The sequence below is a fragment of the Pelophylax lessonae genome (assembly GCF_965119305.1).
Source record: "Pelophylax lessonae genome assembly, chromosome: 4".
Classification (NCBI taxonomy): Eukaryota; Metazoa; Chordata; class Amphibia; order Anura; family Ranidae; genus Pelophylax; species Pelophylax lessonae.
The window spans coordinates 75,734,257-75,753,577 of NC_138771.1; the positions used below are offsets into that span (position 1 = coordinate 75,734,257).

Genomic DNA, 19,321 nt, shown 5'->3' on the forward strand with positions numbered 1-19,321 from the left:
ATGTCGCTGCCTGAAACCAGCACAGGGTTTATGTAGTCAGTTCTCAGAATTGTTCTCCCATAGTAGGGAGTGTTTTCTTCTAGTGGCGCTATACTTGTAGTTGCATTTTTTCTTTTGTATCCAAAACTACAGTACGTACGGTATATTTAAAATTGTGATAATTTTCCAAAAATTTTTTAAAAAAGATGAAAATGACCACAAAAAGGCTCATTGGCTCTTTTTGGAATATTAAAACAATGAGATGAGAAATGTATTTTGGAGGAACTCACTGTTTAGATAGTACAAATGTTTCTTTTGATGAGCTGGAAATGGATTAAAAAGGCCAAGCTTTGCTTTGTGGTTCCTTATAGGCTGAGTATGGGGAAATCTACACATCATGTCAAGGGAATTTACCTCCGTGTCAATCCTCATGAAGACTTGGATTAACTTTAGTTTACCATTTTTTGAAGTATGGTAGTTTAAACTATATGTGAACCCTTATCTTGTAAAACAACCCATTCAGATTAAAATAGAAATGAAATGCAAAACATTTGTGTATGCATATAAAAAACATTCTTAATACATTTTTTCCTTTTTTCTAAGTGATCACATTCCCTCTGTTCTCAGTTGCATAAAGTGATTGTACAGTAAATGCATTAACCACTTTACCCCCGCTTACATTGAGGCTACTGCGGCAAAGTGCCGCGATCCCGTCCAGCGACGTAGACCTACGTCGCTGGACTCCGCCCCTTGTGGGCGGCGCTCGCGCGCCGCCGGAGGCTCGCTCCCGCTGTGTTCATTCACAGCGGGAGTCGGGCCAGCGGAGGAGCAGCGGCGATTGCCGCTGCTCTGCCCCGATCGTCGGGGATCGAGTCTGGAGATCCGCCCGCTGTGTGTAAACAGAGCGGGCGGATCTCCATAGTGACAGGGACTGACAGATCGGAGTGTTCAGCATAGCTGGACATCCGATCTGTCCTTCTGTCACACAGTCACCTCCCCCCCCACACGTCAGTAAGCACCAGGCATACATTAACCCCTCCCTCTCCAATAAAATTAACCCCTTCCCTGCCAGTGTCATTTTTACAGTAACAGTGCATATATATAGCACTGATTACTGTAGAAATGTCACTGGTACCCCCAAAAGTGTCAAAAATGTCAGTCAAGGGTCCGATCTGTCCGCCGCAATGTCGCAGTCCCGCAAAAAAAATCGCAGATCACCGCCATTACGCGTTAAAAAAAAAAACACCAAAAATGACAGAAATCTTTCCCTTAGTTAGTAAACGCAATAACTTTTGCGCAAACCAATCAAAATACGCTTATTGCGATTTTTTTTTACTAAACATAGGTAGCATAAAACAAATTGGCCAAAAATTAAAAAAAATTAGATTTTTACTTTTTTTTTGGGGGGAATTTCATATAAAAAAATGTGAAAAATATTGTTATTTTTTCAAAATAAACGCTATTTTTTTGTTTATAGCGCAAAAAGTAAAAATCACACAGGTGATCAAATACCACCAAAAGAAAGCTCTGTTTGTGGGAAAAAAAGGACGTTAATTTCGTTTGGGTACGGCGTCGCACGACCGCGCAATTGTCAGTTAAAGTCGCACAGCGCCGAATCACAAAAAGTGGCCTGGACGGAAGACAGCAAAATCCTCCGGTGGTAAAGTGGTTAAAAAAAAAAAAACAGGTTTATACTTAGCCCCAAACCTCCTCTTCTCGGGTCACCCACTGGCGGTTCTGGCTCCTCCTCTTAGATGAGTGACCTTATGGAAAGCCACTTTCTATAGAGGCACTCCTGTAGGTCCCGAGACTCGCTGTCTTGTCACTGCCTCCGGACCCATTGACAACATCCCATTGGACGAAATGAGTCAGTCGGGCCATTTGGCACTAACACCTTGTCGCTGTGCGATTATGGGTCACCGGTGGCTGCCTGAATGAGTGATTTTACCTTTGCTTTATGTTAATTGTATCTATGGAACAATAAAACGACTACACTATGAAAAATCCATCTGGGCTGAGCTTTTTATTCCCAGTTGGACTCTGATATGAGCTGTCTGCGGCAGTTGCATGCTGCGATACTTCCATAGGGATTTCCATGTATGTATTAAAAAGCATTTGCTGCTGTAATGACAGCCATTTGTTCTGGTGAGTAGGCAATTCGATGGTGGAGGTTTAACCCCTTGGACACTGTATGACTTAATTCAAGTTCACTGGAGTGTTGGCACTACATACATATTGTTCATCTACTAATTTACATGGACTATGCTACGGTAATATATGTACCTATATTGGGACTACCTGCACTTATAAATGTCACTCAGATGATTCTGATGATTCCCACTGCATTGCTGTGCATATCCCATGCGATGTCTGTGCGATGCAAATTCAGCCATATATATTGTATGGCTGAATTCACATTACATTCGGCCCAAAATGGTGCAGGACCCTTTTTTTTAGTCTGCACTGAAATCAGATCGCATGGGTGTTCACATCAATGCGATCCGATTCCTGCACCATTTGACAGTTTGCACTGCGATATGCAAACCGATCTGGGGGGTGTCATTACCTTTCTATTGACACCCACAGCGGTTCGCATAGGGCAGTGTAAACTGCCTGCAAGTCCTAATTGATGCGGGAACCTGCACTGGAATTGCGCTGGTTCCCGAAGAACGCTAGTGTGAAACGGCACTTACAGTAACTGTGTCAATGTAACTATCTATGCGATTTCCTTCATATTTATTTTTATTTTATTAATTTTGCATTTACAGTATGTTCACGTATATCACTATTTTGGTTTGAGCAATATTTAAATGTAATGTCTTTATGTATTTTACCCTTCTTACTTTGTTTCTCACTCTGACATTTAAGGTCCATCAGAGCAACCAAACCCTCAGAAAACTCTGTAATAATTGCTGTAGTTAGAAGGTAAGTTTCAGTATTAATGTTATTTTAAAGAGACATTAAGCCTATGAGAAAAGTTGTTTTGCATAAAAAGCTTTCAGTAAACATTTGTAATAACTACTATTTATGTTGCTGTAAGTGTCGGCTCACACTGGGGCGACACGACTCTCTACTACTTCGGGGGCGACTTGTGCATTCCCATGCACCATGACTTCGGAGCGACTTGCATGGACTTCACATAATGGAAGTCTATGCAAGTCGCTCCAAGGTTGCCCTGAAGTAGTACAGGAGCCTTTTTCTGAGTCGGAGCGACTTGTGTCGCTCCTATTAGAACCGCTCCTATAGCAGTCAATGGACTGCGAGGGAGCGTGAATTATAGTTATCCGTAACGTGTTTGTTGTCAAACTTCAGCAATATACTAAACTTCTGTTTGTTCCGTTCCTAGTCGAAATTCAGAAAACATTTTCATTATTCGGAAATTCTGATGTTTCTGAATTTTTCATATTGCAATAGTAGCAAATTTTAATGTATCTGAAATAAGGAAATTAAATTCGGCAGAAATTTGAATTTGATTCAAATCCAAAAATAAGAATAGAATAAAAAGTAAAGGGATAGAATAGAATAAAAAAGAATGGAATAGAAAATAATAGAATATGATAGAGTAAACTGAAATAGAAAATGAAATAATAGAATTAAGTAGAATAGAAAATAAAGGAATAGAATAAAAAATAAAATAATAGAAAAGAACGATGCACACTGGAGTCGCCATCGTGGCACGGCACTCTCTGCATTCTTGGCACACTCAGTGTTCTGTGAATACAGAGAGAGCCGTACATGTGCCATTGATGTCATCGGCTGGAGCCAATGACCATATCTACCAAACGGCGCAAGTTCAGACCCATTGAAAGCCCATTGAAAGTAAACCACAGGTAAGACTTTTTTTATAAGCTTACCAGTAGGACAAAGATAAACTTTACTACCCCTATAGAGAAGCGTTATTGTTATGCTCTCTCTGCAGAAAGCCCAGAATGGTTTGCAAAATATTATTGCAAAACATTGTTTATTTGGCACAAAGATTGTAAACGAATAACTTGAAAAGTATATAAATGTCAGGTGAAGGGCCCTTTCACACGGGCGATCCGATCAGATCCGCCTGTCAGTTTTTTAGGCGGATCTGATCGGATCCTCCATGCAGCTCTATGGGGCAGCGGATGTCAGCGGAGACACTCCGCTGACACCCGCTGCCATCCGTGTCCGATCCTGTCCGTGAAATCTGGACGGATGGAAACCCTATTTTTCCATCCGTTCAGTGATCGGATCGGATCGGATGAGAGCGGACAGGCGGTCCGCTCTCATCCGATCCCCCATAGAGGGCAGCAGGGGCTAAGACACCTCCCTCTCCGCTCTGCGAGCGGAGACGGAGCTGTCATCCGCCGGCTCAGCGGGGATCGCGGATCGATCCCCGCTGAGCAACACGGATCCGCCTACGGAGGCGGACCGTGTGAAAGAGGCCTAAACCTTGTGCTACTAGACCAATTTTTCCATGTTTCACATACATGCCAAAATGCACATTTTTGGCTTGAACTTTACCTAAACCCCTTAATATACATTTTCTGAAAGCAAAAGACTTTTAGAATAAAAAGACAGTAGTTGCACACCTGCAATGTACTGCGGATGAGCAGGGATGTAGGCAAATGTACCTGCGTGCCATCCCCCCCCCCCCCCCCCCCGGCTCCTGCTGTGATTGTACACAGCAGGAGCCTGTCAACAAGTCCCAATCAATGATGGGATGAGAAGCTGAGAGATCATTAGTGAAAGGAGCACACTGTACAAACTTTACACAGTTAGGCATGCTTTTAACCCCTTTGATTGTCCTAAATGTTAACCCCTTTCCAGCCAGTGTCATTAGTACAGTGACAGTGTATAGTATTATCACTGATTACTATATTAATGTCAGTAGCAGTTGGTCAATTTCCCCCCAGCATCAGTTATTGTCAGATTGATCGCCACACTATCGCAGTCCCATTATAAGTCACTGATCGCCGCCATAAGCAGTTTAAAAAAGAAAATCCATTATACAGTATATACCATCGTTTGTAGGCACTATAAGTTTCACGCAGCCCAATCAATAAACACTCTTTGGGATTTTTTTTTTATCAAACACTTGTAGCTAAATACATTTTGGCCAAAATTTATGAAAAATTTGATTTTTTTTAATTTGTCTTATTGGAAATGTTTTATGGCAGAAGGTAAAAAAAATATATATATTTTTTTAAAGTTTTCAGTGGTGATCAAATATCACCAAAAGAAAGATCTATTTATGTTTAAAAAAAAAAAATGATATAAATTTAGTTTGGGTATGGCATTGCATGACTGCGCACTTAAAAGTTAAAATAGCGCAGTTCTGAATAGCAAAAAATGGCCTGGTCATGAAGGCGGTAATATCTTTTGGAGCTCAAGTGGGTGCATGACATTTGTGCAAATGTTAATTAAATCTATATTTTCGGTAAAAAAAAATAGTAAAACAGTAAAATAAATTTTAGTGTACACGAACACAATTTATTCTCCTTTTTTTCTTAAAGCAGAGAGTGGGGTTGATTTACTAAAACTGGAGCGTGCAAAATCTTGTGCAGCTGTGCATAGAAACCAATCAGCTTCCAGGATTTTTTTGTCAAAGCCTAATTGAACAAGCTGAAGTTAGAAGCTGATTGGCTACCATACACAGCTGCACCAGATTTTGCACTGTCCAATTTTAGTAAATTGACCCCAGTGTGTCAAGTAAAGTAATCACCAGATATGTCAAGCCCTAAAATTGTGTGCACCCATGAAACAGTAAAAAACTAAGATACACAGCTTACGGACCTACAGCACTGCTTCCAGCTGGCCAGGTCTGTACAGACCTTCATTCCTCTTCTGCTGTAAGCTCATGGTCATGTCCATGCCCATAAACCTATAGCAGTATTGTCCAGCAGATGCTACTGACCAAACCAATAGCTCTGATGAGTGGCTGATAAGCCACTGTTTAGAGCTGTTTACCTAATGTGACCCCCCCCCCCCCACCGCCACTGCTTCTCTGACGCTATGTCTCCTGCCCCTCCACCTGCCTTTGCTGTCATCTAAAATGCCCCCCACTATAACTCTCCCTTACCCTTCCTTTACCCCAGCTGCTCTGATTTCCCCTCTTCCCCAGCAACCATCCCCCCTCCTCGTAAATCCCAATCCCCCTGTGGTTACCCTGCTGCCGTCAGCTTCCCTCCTCTGCCCTCCCACCGGCTTTCAGTGCTGCAGGGCAGCCACAGAGGGATCTACTTGTCAAAATAGATCCCCCTATTTTGGATCCAAGTTGGAAAAAAAAAAAAAACATAGTATGGGTAGATTTAGACATGCGTCTAATGCTCCTTTGCCTCTGAACCCTGATTCATGTTCTGATCGCGCTCGAGTGGCTACTGACAGAAAATGAGGAATTGATGTGACGCCTTCTCACTGCCTGTTTTAACTCCATTTTACCAACAAATGGGCTGCAACCGCATGCATTGCACGAGGTTTCGGGGCATTTGCGGCATTTCCCCGTAGACATGAATCTGTAGTGTTTGGTGGATGGCATTGCTACAGCTTGAGTCAACTTTGACGCAGGTGCAAAGCATCACAGTATCAACACCCTGTCCACTGCCTATTGCAAGGCGGGGTGTTTGGCAGGCATCAAAAAGGCAGCTTACCTGTGCATTTTTGCCATCCCCAACTGCAAGTCTAAACAAGGCCTAAGGCATCATTCACACAGGGCATATTACAGCAAGGCTGTGTTTAGCTGCACAGGGATGCACAAGTGTTCTGTGCTTTCCTATGCAGGCAGCCCCATTGATGTCAATTGGGACACAGTGGCTGAATGGAAATGCAAAAGGGTTCTGTGCATTCCTGTGCAGGTATCCCTATTCATATCAGTTGGGACGCAGCGGCAGCATTGAGACAGCCACTGCTCCCAACTTGACATCCATGTGGGTGCACGTTAGATCTGTCCTTGCAGCTGCTGCATCACAGTGGGCATAAATAGGACTGCCTGCACAGGGATGCACAGAACACTTGTGCATCCCTGTGCAGGTAAACACAGCCCTCCATGGGCATATGCGTTAGCACCCCACATTAAACAAGGCCTTAGTAGGAATTTAGCAGGAATTTTGGATGTTATTTAATAGTTTTGTGTGCAAATGAGGATTTTAGTGAAAATAGCGATTTAATAAACATTTACGAAAATAAAGTGGGCCTTAAACATCAATAGCGCCTTCTTTTTATACTACCGGTCATGTGCTTTCAGAAAATGTATGATTTGGGGGGGGGGGGAGGGTCTGTTACAAACGCTAAAAGCTTTAAGTGAAAAATGAAAACCTCCAGATTTTTAGAGAAATTTGGTTATTTACATTTTTGTGTACGTTTGATTTTTACCCTTTAACAAGAAGGTGCTCTGTAAAATTTGCAAAAATGTGTAGGTGCAATTTAAAATTTACAAAAATGTGTTGTTTGCTAACTCAGTACAAATTAGGCTTTTATATTTTACAGGACTTTAGCAGATTTTTTTGTAAAATTTGCTCTGTTTGTATCTGATAATAATGATTGTAGTGTATTTTTAGTGAAAATATCGTTTGGATAAACATTTGGACAAATATCACTGGGCCTCAAAAATCAGTAGCACCTTTGTTTTATTCTACTGGTCATGTGCTTTCAGAAAATATATGGTTTAGGGGTCTTTTACAAACTCTGAAAGCTGAAAGTGAAAAATAAAAACCTCCAGATTTTTTGAGAAATTTGGTTATTTACATTTTTTAGTATGTTTATATTCACCATTTTGCAAAAAGGTGCAATTAAAAACGTACAAAAATGTGTTATTTATTAACTTAATACAGGTTAAGCTTTTATATTTACTAGGAATTTGTCAGATAACCATAAACAATGGCCCTAAAATTATTCTTCCCATGCTGGTATGCATGGTGATACCTGATTTGTGTTCAACAATTGGTGTTTATGTACCCCCCTGCAGCCTAGGTGTACCCTATTTTACTTATATGTACATGGGGGGAGGGGATGGGGGAGGGGAAAGTGTAATACAATTGTATGTAGGTGAAGGTACACTTTACCTGCAAAATAATTAGTTAGAGCCCATTCACACTGCATTGTCCTGTGTTGTCAAAGTGAATGGATTGAAACACACCTGAACACATGACAATTTGGGGCAGGCAGCACAACACAGAGCGCACTGTGCATTGTGCTGCACTACAGCATAGCTCACTCGCTTAAAGGCTTGTTGGGGTGCCACCTAAATGAAGACACTGCTGCACACCAAAGAGTATAAAGTACATTACCACGTTTAGCGCATGTAACCACATGCCGTGTGGTGTTAATTGCCCCTTTCTGCTTGGAAGATAGCCCAGGGCTAACTGATTTTTCCCAGCTCAGATTTTTTGTAAAATTTATGCTACCAAGTTATAGTTTGTTAGGTTCATAACTCATTTTACCTTCATAACTCACATTACACTCCACTTAAATGTTTACCACCAAGTTTATTGAAAAATGCTATTATTTTTGCAGTAGTCACTTAATCAAACCACATTCTGGTTCAGAGTGGACAGTTATGCAATTTTTGCATATTTTCTTTGTGTTAAATAATGCTCACTTTTTCATATGTTTTTCTCTTTTTATGTCCCGCTATTAAAGACAAAGTGATCGAGATGAAACGTCAATAATGCCCCTAATATCTGCTGGATTTACCAGGGTAAGTGCAATATTTACTTTTTATTAACCACTTCAATACTGGGCCTTTTTACCCCTTCCTGCCCAGGCCATATATTTTTTAACTTTCAGTGCTGTCTGAGTTTGAACGACAATTGTGCGGTCATGCAGCACTCTACCCAAATGAAATTTTTTATCATTTTTTTTTAGACAGATAGAGCTTTCCTTTGGTTGTATTTAATCACCACTGGGTTTTTTTTTTTTTTTGTGCTAAGCGAGCAAATAAATACCCACATTTTTGAAAAAAGAAAAACAAAGCAAATTTTTTAGTTTCGTTATAAAACCTTGCAAATTAGTACTTTTTCTTATACACTGATGTGCGCCGATAAAGCTGCACTGATGGATACTAATGAAGCTGCACTGATGGGTACTAATGAGGTTGCACTGATGGGTACTAATGAGGCTGCACTGATGGGTACTAATGAGGCTGCACTGATGGGTACTAATGAGGCTGCACTGATGTGGCTGTACTGATGGGCACTAATGAGGACACACTGATGAGGCTGCACTGATAGGCACCACTGATGGGCACTGATAGGTGTCACTAGTAGGCACTAATAAGCTGCACTGATAGGCGCCACTGATGGGCACTGATGAGCTGCACTTGGGAGGAGAAGGAGTAGATCGGCTCTCTCCTCTCCCATCTGTGCAAGGGAGGATGGAGGGGGAACTGTCAGTGCAGGCTCTGGGCTGTAAGACAGAGACACTCTCAGCTCAGAGTCCTGCTGAGGAGGCACTGATAGGCAGCACTGATAGGTGACACTGATGAGCTGCACCGATGGGCACCAAAAGGCAGCACTGATGGGCACCAATAGGCAGCATTGATGAGCACTAATAAGCTGCACATGTGACCAGCTGTAATAGGCCTTTTACTGTTTTATTGAACACCAATATGAGGGAGCACTTTTTCACTAACTACCAAATGAGGAAAACTACAATTTCCACCATCTGCGTTGCTTTTTCTGACCACTACAGTATTACCGGTATATGTTTTGTTTAATTATTTTTACTAGAAATAATTTTAGCAAATTATATTGTTATAAATAGCAGCTCTGGGTGACAAGTACTTTCAGTACAGTGTGCATGAAAACAGCAGGAATATACTGATTCCTGCTGCTGGGTTAAGGCACCTGTGAGTGACCAGCCCCAACACTTCAATGAAAGGACGTCGGTGGCCACAGCTATTCATGGTCACCACAGACAATCGCTGGCTGTGCGAACAGCTACAAATAGCTGCAGCCACTGACAACCTATCATTGAAGTGTACAGGCTCACAGGTGTCAAACAGAGCTGCAGGAATCAAGATTCCTGCCGCTACCATTGGCACAAGGGAAAAATGCCCATGGGAATGTAGCCACATACCATATTCCTTTATTTATCCACTTGACCTCCGGAAGATTTACCCCCCCCCCCTTCATGACTAGAGCATTTTTTGCGAAACAACACTGTGTTGTTTTAACTGACAATTGCGCGGTCATGTGACACTGTACCTAAATAAAATGTATGTCCTTTTTTCCCACAAATAGAGCTTTCTTTTGGTTGTATTTGATCACCACTACATTTTTTATTTTTTGTGCTATAAACAAAAAATGACCAACAATTTAGAAAAAAAAAAAACCTAACTTTTTTTTACTTTCTGCTATAAAACACATCCAATAAAAAAAAAAAAATGAAATTTCTTTAAAAATTTAGGCCAATATGTATTCTGCTACATATTTTTGCTAAAAAAAATCCCAATAAGCGTATATTGATTGGTTTGCGCAAAAGTTATAGCATGTGCAAACTATGGGATAAATACTGGAATTTTTTCTTTTTATTCTAGCAATGGCGGAGATCAGTGACTTATGGGCCATACACACTATAAGATTTTCTGAAGACTTTTTCCTTTAGACTTACCAAAACCATATAATATGAGGTCAAACCTAAACACTTTCAGTTTGTATGTAATCAGGCAGGCCCTTGCACTACATAGAAAAGGCAAATCTGAAGGAAATCTAACAACAAAAGTTGGATAGTGTGTATCCAGCTTAATAGCAGAACTGCCATATTGCGGCATACAATCTGACAATATCTGAGACTTTCGACACTTTGCGGGTACCATTGACTCCAAGGCCTCATGCACACTGGACGTTATCAAAACCCCAGTAAAAAGCTGTAGCTGTAGAAGACATTTTTCAACTTTTTTGCAGTAGCCTTTTTTTAGCATTTTTCATCTGTAGCGTTTTTTTTAGCAAAACAATACTTCCACAAAAGCTTATGGCTCATAAACACTGATAAACAGTGTTTTTTGGCATTTTTCAGCGTTTTTAAGGTTTGTTTTAGAGTTACGGCATTTTTACAGCTGAAAAACACCTCTCAAAACCCACTAGTTCTGGGGGTTTTCCCAGGCAGAAAACGCCCCAGCCAAAAACTGCTGATAACAGCCTATGTGTGCATGGACACATAGGTTAACATGAAACAAATTAATTAAAACAGCGCTTGCTAAAAAAATATGTAACAAATAAAGTGTTTCACATGCTAGAAAAACGTGCTGGATGAAATGTGTATCAACATTTAAAAATAAGGTGCAAAAAATTCCTATAATGAATAAGTCAATGAATGGATGTGCAAAATGCGCAATATACTCAAGAGAATAAATAATTCAGTTCATAAATATGTGCATACAATAAAAAAGTTCAATTCATAATTAGGTGCATGCAATGATAAATAATACATAAGATAACATGCTGGGGAGTTTACTGGCTGCAGAAAAAACGTCTGACGCCAAAAACAGCAGCTATAAAAACGTCCAGTGTGCATGAGGTCTGAAATAGATATCAGTGCTAAAAAAATATGCACTGTCACTATACTAATGACACTGCCTGGCAAAGGGTTAAACATCTAGGGCGCTCAAAGGGTTAATTGTGTGCCTAGCCAGTGTTTATGTATAAACTGTGTGCTGCTTTTACTAAGGGAAGTGATGGATTTTTTCCCCTGTTTTGTAGGGACACAAAATCCATCACTTTCCGCCTGTCAGAACAGAACTCTGACTTGTTTACATAGGCACAGCTCCATTCTGTGTCTCTGCCGACGATCAGTGGGTACCGGCAGGCATCCATTACCCGGCACCCGCAGATCAGCTTCTGCTGTGATTACTTGCACGCCCCCTTGGCAGACGTGCAGAATATATGTGATTTTGCACAGAATGGCCACACTGTAGCAGCATATCTGCTATGGGGCAGTCGGGAAATAGTAATCTTATATCTCAACTAAAATGGTCAGGCCAATGTACCCTGGGCTGAGACTAAAGTCATTTTTATCAGGGGTTCCATGAGATCCAAAGTTCTTCCAAGGGTTCCTCCACATTACAAAGGCTGTTGTAGAGAATAGGCGGGGCTACACCACTCCACGAAAAGCCTGTATATTGTCAGCCCGCAGCAAGACTTAGGTACTAGGTGCATATCTAGCAGATGTACATTCAAGATCTTTAAATGGACAAACCCATGGGAAAATGTGCAATTACGTACGTATTAGCTACAATTCCCGTTGACCAAACTCTTGAATAGTTACAAGTATGCTGCTTTCAGTGTTTGAAGACAAAGCTGAACAAAATTCAGGTGTCATGTTTAGTTTCTGCTGTTTTCATTTGTTCCATCTGTTGTACAGGAGGCAGAGCATGCTGAAACAGATGTGTTTGCATAGGCCTGAGTTTTATGTGTTACATTTCACAAGACCAGCCGCATCCATATTGTGTGCATGTTGAGTTCACTTGTGAAATCTGAAGATGACATGACAGTTGTAGAGCTCATTTTTCCTGGAATATGCAGAGAACATTTTCAAAAGAAGAATAAACTCGAGCTGTTTCAGCTTGGCCTATACTTTGATCTGTGTCCACCTTGGCAAAAAAATAAAAACTTTGCAGTGAGTGTTCCCTTGTAATATAACACCTGCATATTTTCAGCATTTTTACTATACTTCAATACTCGTATGACCATGCAGTAAGGTGTAAACAGAATTATTTTGTCACTAGTATTGAAAGTTGCTCTTTACTTGAAGGATGGTCAGATTGTGGAGCTCTCTGACAAATGAGGGGCAGATGTTCAGCAGCCAGCGCTAATACCAGCATGCCTTTAGTTTAGACTTCGCTAATGGTCACATAAAGCACCAGCGGTGGTCAAAGCTAGTCACTAACTTTGCATTTTATGGCGCTTTTCCACTGCATGGAACCGAACGGTTCGGCTCGCTTTTGTGCTCTTCCACTGCTGGTACCGCATGGTATAGTGTAGGAATGGTTCGGTACGGTACAGTACGGCGGCGCTTTTCCACTGTATGGAACCGAACGGTACGGCTCTCAAAAACAGTACCTACTCGATTGTGGTTCCAACAGGTACCATACCCGGTGCCATATCCCACAATCCTTTGCATGCAGTCACTACTAGCCACTGATTGGTCAGAGAATCCCACCCACCCCGTTGTTATCCCACCCACTTAACTTTAGTACTACTTTAGTGGAAAAGCAAACCATACCGTACCGTACCGAACCGTTCCAACACCGTACCATGTGGTACCAGCAGTGGAAAAGCAAGCAGGGCCGAGTAGAGCCGAGCCGGTACTTGCAGTGGAAAAGTGCCATTAGTCTACCACAAGCTACGATTATCTGCGCTTATGAAATGTTCAAATGTTGCTTTCTTGCATCCAAGGCAGACGGGGGTGTTTGTACACAAATATTACTGATATGATGCCAAGTCAATAACCTTCCTTGGGGCCAAACTGGGAGCCCAACTTTGGGCAAAACTACTTTAGTTGTCAACCAAATGTGAAAGGGTTAGAACAGGAAGTGGGTAAAAAAAAAAAAAAAATTCTTGCATAGTAGGGGAGGGGTCGGAACCTCTCTCCGGTTTTTATTTCTGTCTTTGTACTAATTTGAGAGATTTTTTCCTTGCATACTGTGCGGTAGATTTACTAAAGCCAAATACAGGCGGTCCCCGGGTTACAAACATCCATCTTACAAACGACTCCTACTTACAAACAGAGGGAGACAATTAGAAGTGAGAGGAAATCTACCCCTAGGAAGGGAAATTCATTCTTGTAAGAGTTCTCATGGGAAAAAGGTGTCTCCACTGAAGTTTTATCACTCAACTGCCACTGTTATTGTCAGTGAGAGCATTGCTGCGACAGCCTGAGCTATGCGGGCATACTGCTCGTCTTCCCGGGGCAAGGCAGGGGAGTCAAGGGTAGGCTGGTGAGGAGCCGCCGCTCCTGCTGATTCCTGAGGAGATGCAGCGGCCATATTGGGGTGACATGTGGCGGGAGGCTCGGTATCCGAGCGGACCTCTTCCGGACCCTGCGAGGCATGGATTACATACCGATCCATCTGGGCACCTTCCCTGGGTGTTACTAGGGAGGGTCGAGGTGACACAGCTGGCCGGGGAGCTGCTTAGCTGGCTTTTTAATTAGATATCTCCGGAGCCGCCGTACTCTTCACCTAGCTCATCAGACGCCGGAACCGGAAGTCCGAAGCTTTATCACCAATCCTTGTTTCCACGTCAACCCAAAATTTTCAAAATCCAATTGTCATAGGGACAGAAAGTGAGGTGAAATCTGCAAAACGGGGGTAGAGACCGCAAAACAAATCATACAGGGGTGTTAACCCTTCCCTATGCTATCCAAAAAACTTAAAAATTATTCTTTTGGCTGGAGCTACACTTAAAAAATGTACCTGTTCTGACTTACAAACAAATTCGAATTCAGAACAAACCTGCAGACCCCATATTGTTTGTAACCTGGGGACCTCCTGTAGATTGTTCTCCTTGCAAGGGAATTTTCCCCCAGAACTTAGTGAATGGGGTGAAGCTCTGCTGACTTATATTATCCAATTATGTGCAAACAAAAATGCATTTTGAAGCTTAACTTTTTATAAATGTAGTGGCTGCCAAAGGATTCTTTGTTCAGGATTTTTCTTTCTTTTATTTTCTGCTGGTGATCCTGCCAGTAACATACTTTATGTCCTAGAATGACAACGAAAAGAACAGGGAATATAGGATTTTCAGAATACCTCTCCTCATCTCCATAACATACAAGTTAGTTGTTTGTAGACAGAGAGAACTGATATTACTGCTAACTGAATACAGTGCACAAGAAAGCTCAATGGATTTTTGGCAGGATAAGGAGGTATTTTTTTATCCTATTGAGCAATTGTAACAAAACACTTTCAATGGTACTGTATATACCAAGTCTCCAAAACATGCACTAGTCACCCCATACTTAAAAAGCCTTTGTTAGATCCCACCAGTCTTAACAACCTATGACCCATCTCCTTGCTCCCTTCATCTTCAAAATTCTTGAACCAGTGGCGTTCCTATGGAGTGTGGACCGCACCTGGGTGACACTCACCAGAGTGGTGACACTATCAAGTAGGAAGTGATATCCGACTATGATGGTGTCACCCCCCAGAACTAGCCTGCCCACTCTGGCAGGCTGAACAGAAGAGAGCCTGATGAGGGGAGAGACACCATGTTTTACTGCACTAGGGGGGGGGGGGGGTGACTCCATGTTAACTGCACCAGGTGATATCAACCCCAGTGATGCCACTTATTTTGAGTTATTTTGAAGGGACAGCAAATTTACACTGTTATACAAGCTTTACACTCACTACTTTACATTGTAGCAACGTGTAATTTCTTTTTGAAAAGATATAATAAAATATTTACGAAAATGTGAGGGTGTACTCACTTTTGTGAGATACTGTATGTAATTACCAAGGGAAATGCTCTCCATGGTTGTAGAGGCTGATCTTATAATAATGTATTTGTGATGTTTAACTTGATTTGTGTAGTAAAATATACTGTATATTTTGGAATTAATTGTTGTATGTGTCTATGGGGTACCGAGAAAGTCCATGTATGTTTTTTCTTCAGTTAGATTTCTATTGATAGGACGTGGTATCCCCAGTCCTTCTGGGTTTTTGATTTGGCACTAGCCCAAGGTCTGGACACTGTCCAAATCTTCCTGCCTCAACCTCTGCAACATCTCCAAAATATGCCCCTTCTTAACCAATGACACAAAGTTTCTAATTCACTCCCTGGTTACCTCTTGCCTCGACTACTGTAACTCCCTCATAATTGGATTAACTTTATGGAGGCTATCCTCCTTTCCGTCCATCATAAATACTTCTAGACTCACCAACTTACCAACCGCTCAGTGTTTTCCACCCCTTTCTGCCAATCCCTCCAACTGGTTCCTGCTTACCCAGCGAACAAAATTCAATATACTAACAACTTACAAAGCCATTCACAACTCAAACCCCCAGTTACATCACTAGCCTAGTCTCTAATTACCAACTAAATCGTTCTCTTCATTCCTCCCAAGACCTCCTGCTCTCTAGTTCCCTTGTCACCTCCTCCCATGCTCGCCTCCAGGGCCTCTTCTGAGCCTCTCCCATCCTCTGGAACTCCCCACTCCAATCTGTCCAACTATCTCCTACTCTGTCCACTTTTAGGTGATCTGTGCAAACCCTTCTCTTAAGAGAAGCCTACCCTGCCTCCACCTAACAACTGTACTTTTATCTTCTACATTAGCTCACCCCCTGCATTTACTACCTTTTGTATCACTTGACCCTCCCTTTTAGATTGTAAGCTCTAACAAGCAGGGCCCTCTGATTCCTCCTGTATTGGACTGCATTGTAACTGTACTGTCTGCCCTCATGCTGTAAAGCATTGCACAAACTGTTGGCACTATATAAATCCTGTATAATAATGAAAACATTATTTAACCACTTGCCGACCGCCGCACGACTATTTACTGCGGCGGTCAGCCCCTCACAGGCAAAGCGACGTAGGACTACGTCGCTAGCCTGTGAGGCTCTAGGGAGCTCACGGACCCCCCCGCGCGTGTGCCCGGTGGACCCGATGTCCGCCGGGCACTCGCGATTGTCCGTTACAGCGGGAGAAAGGCAGGCGGCTAATGTAAACAAAGCCGCCTGTCATTCTCCCCTGTGTAAGAATGGAGATCATACGGTTCTGCTATCTCTGTTCTTACACCTCAAGCCACATCCAATCACAGTTAGAAGCACGCCCCTAGGGACACACTTAACCCCTCCTTCTCAAATAAAGTTAACTCCTTCCCTGCCAGTGTCATTTTTACAGTAACAGTGCATATGTATAGCACTGATTACTGTAGTAATGTCACTGGTACCCCCAAAAGTTTAAAAAATGTCAGTCAAGGGTCCGATCTGTCCGCTGCAATGTCGCAGGTCCGCAAAAAAATCGCAGATCGCCGCCATTACTCGTTAAAAAAAAAAACAACAAAAATGACAAAAATCTTTCTCTTAGTAAACGCAATAAATTTTGCGCAAACCAATCAAAATACGCTTTTTGCGATTTTTTTTTTTTTTACCAAACATATGTAGCATAAAACAAATTGGCCTAAAATGTTAAAAAATTTTGACTTTTACATTTTTTTTTGGGGAATTTCATATAAAAAAATGTGAAAAATATTGTTATTTTTGCAAAATTGACGCTTTTTTTTTGTTTATAGCGCATGATCAAAAAATCGCACAGGTGATCAAATACCACCAAAAGAAAGCTCTGTTTGTGGGAAAAAAAGGACGTCAAATTCGTTTAGGTACAGCGTCGCACGACCGCGCAATTGTCCGTTAAAGTCACGCAGTGCCGAATCGCAAAATAGGCCCTGGTCAGGAAGGGGGTAAAATCTTCCGGGGCTTAAGTGGTTAATAAACCAAAAGGGAACAAATAAAAAAAGTACATTGTTAAGTTTAGGCACATGTGCTGCTTTAATGAGGCATTTGTTTTTGCACCTGCATGCACCCTGAGCTGTGTGCAGGCAGACTATGAAGTAAATGACAATGCAAAATGTTATGTGCATACATATACATATACCGTATATAGGTTCACAACCCCGACTGCTGTGCTCATGAAACCACTGTGTTCACTTCCATACACTGCCTGCACGCAGCTAACACTTTCCCACTTTTTCTCAGTGCTCTGGTCCTTTAAATAGGATTTATTAGTGACAAGGTGAAGAAGCAAGCATCTGTGTCCCAGTCTCACTGAGGTTTTGTATTGCCAAACAGTTACTGTTCTAATTACAGTTTGAATAAGTTGTAATTGCTGGGTTCTGGTCTTTTGTCAACCTTAATTACTGTGTACTAAATAAAACCTAAGGGTATTAGTCCACACCTAGGAATTTTACAGACTTATAATACAGTGAGAGTAAGGAGCGCTGGTATGTACTATTCAGGGGAATAGTAAAATGACATAGGGGGCTTTTTGTAAAATTTTGAACTTACACGTTAAACATAGCTAAAACATGCAATGTCTGGTATTTGGGAAAGTGTGTGTGATCAGCTTATTAGTGCACTGATTGACCTGCATTGGCTGAAAAAATGGATTTACAAACTAGAGTGGTACCTGTTTAGCCAAATTTACTAACCAGCCCATAATGTTTCCCTGCACAGCTGTCAGACTTGTTTTGTTGGTGTTTCATTTTCTACAGTATGTTGCATAACATTCAACTTTTATGAGTATATCTGTGTGATTCATGGCCTCGGCAACAATAAACCTATAGGTTTTATACAACAGCTCAATAGATTCTTTAAAAAAATAGCTGGATGCATTCCTAAATGCACAAAATTTAACAGGATGTTCAAATTAAAAGGCCTCATGCACACTGGGCAATTTTACAGCTGCTTTTGGCTTCATCCGTTTTCAGTAAACTCCCCAGCATGTTATCCTATGTGTCCATGCACACATAAGCTTTTATCAGCGTTTTTGCAGGGGCGTTTCCTGGCTGGAAAAAACCCAGAACTAATGGGTTTGAAAAGGAGTTTTTCAGCTGTAAAAACACTCTAAGGCCCTGTTCACACCTGAGCGTTTTTCAGCTTGTAATACGCTCATCTCTGAAGTTTTAAAACGCCCAACGAGCAAAATCTCATTCATTTCAATGGCCTCTGTTCAAATATGAGCGTTTTGTTGCCTGAAGCAAAACGCCTGAAGCTTATTTTTTGGCAGATTACAAGCATTTTTGTAAGATGTCAATGCCTGCCTCCAAACACCTGTAATAAACGCCTAAAAAAACACGTGAAAAATGCCTGAAAAACGCCTGAAAATAATACGCTGAGGTGTGAATGGAGCCTAATTCTGATAAAAAGCTTAAAAACATTCAAAAGCATGGCTGTTCAGCATTTATCAGCTTTTATGAGCTATAAGCTTTTGTGGGAGTATAGTTTTGCTAAAAGAAAAAGGGTAAAAAAGCTACTGCTAAAAAGCACTGAGAAACGCTGGTGCAAAGCTCATTCTACAGCTACAGCTTTCTACAGCTAAAGCTACTGACGTCTTTATAACGTCCAGCGTGCATGAGGCCTTATAGGTAATAACACTAGTGATTGTCGATCCAGGGAATATATAATTGCTTCCTGAGGGATCAGGAAGGATTTCGTTTCCCATGCTGGAGCAAATTGGATCTTGCTTTATTGGGGTTTTTTTGCCTTCCTCTAGATCAAATGTGAGTAAAGGATTGCATGTATGGAGGTTTTCTCTTTGTTAATTTATTTTCTATTGGTTGAACTAGATGGACTTGTTTATTTTCAACCTGACTATGTAACTACAGTCAGGTCCATAAATACATCCAAATCAGGTGAAAGGTGTAAAGTAATGGGACAATTGGC

The 19,321-nt window shown here is 41.5% G+C and overlaps 1 protein-coding gene across 3 annotated transcripts in view; it reads left to right on the forward strand.

The window, feature by feature from the left end:
* PDE8A (phosphodiesterase 8A) overlaps positions 1-19,321 on the forward strand; it is a 461,419-nt gene that overhangs the window by 346,223 nt on the left and 95,875 nt on the right. For all 3 annotated transcript variants that reach the window (XM_082254023.1, XM_082254021.1, XM_082254022.1), the window contains exons 4-5: positions 2,848-2,904; positions 8,584-8,641. In XM_082254023.1, the coding sequence (XP_082110149.1) occupies positions 2,848-2,904; positions 8,584-8,641 (115 nt within the window). The remainder of the gene's footprint in view (positions 1-2,847; positions 2,905-8,583; positions 8,642-19,321) is intronic.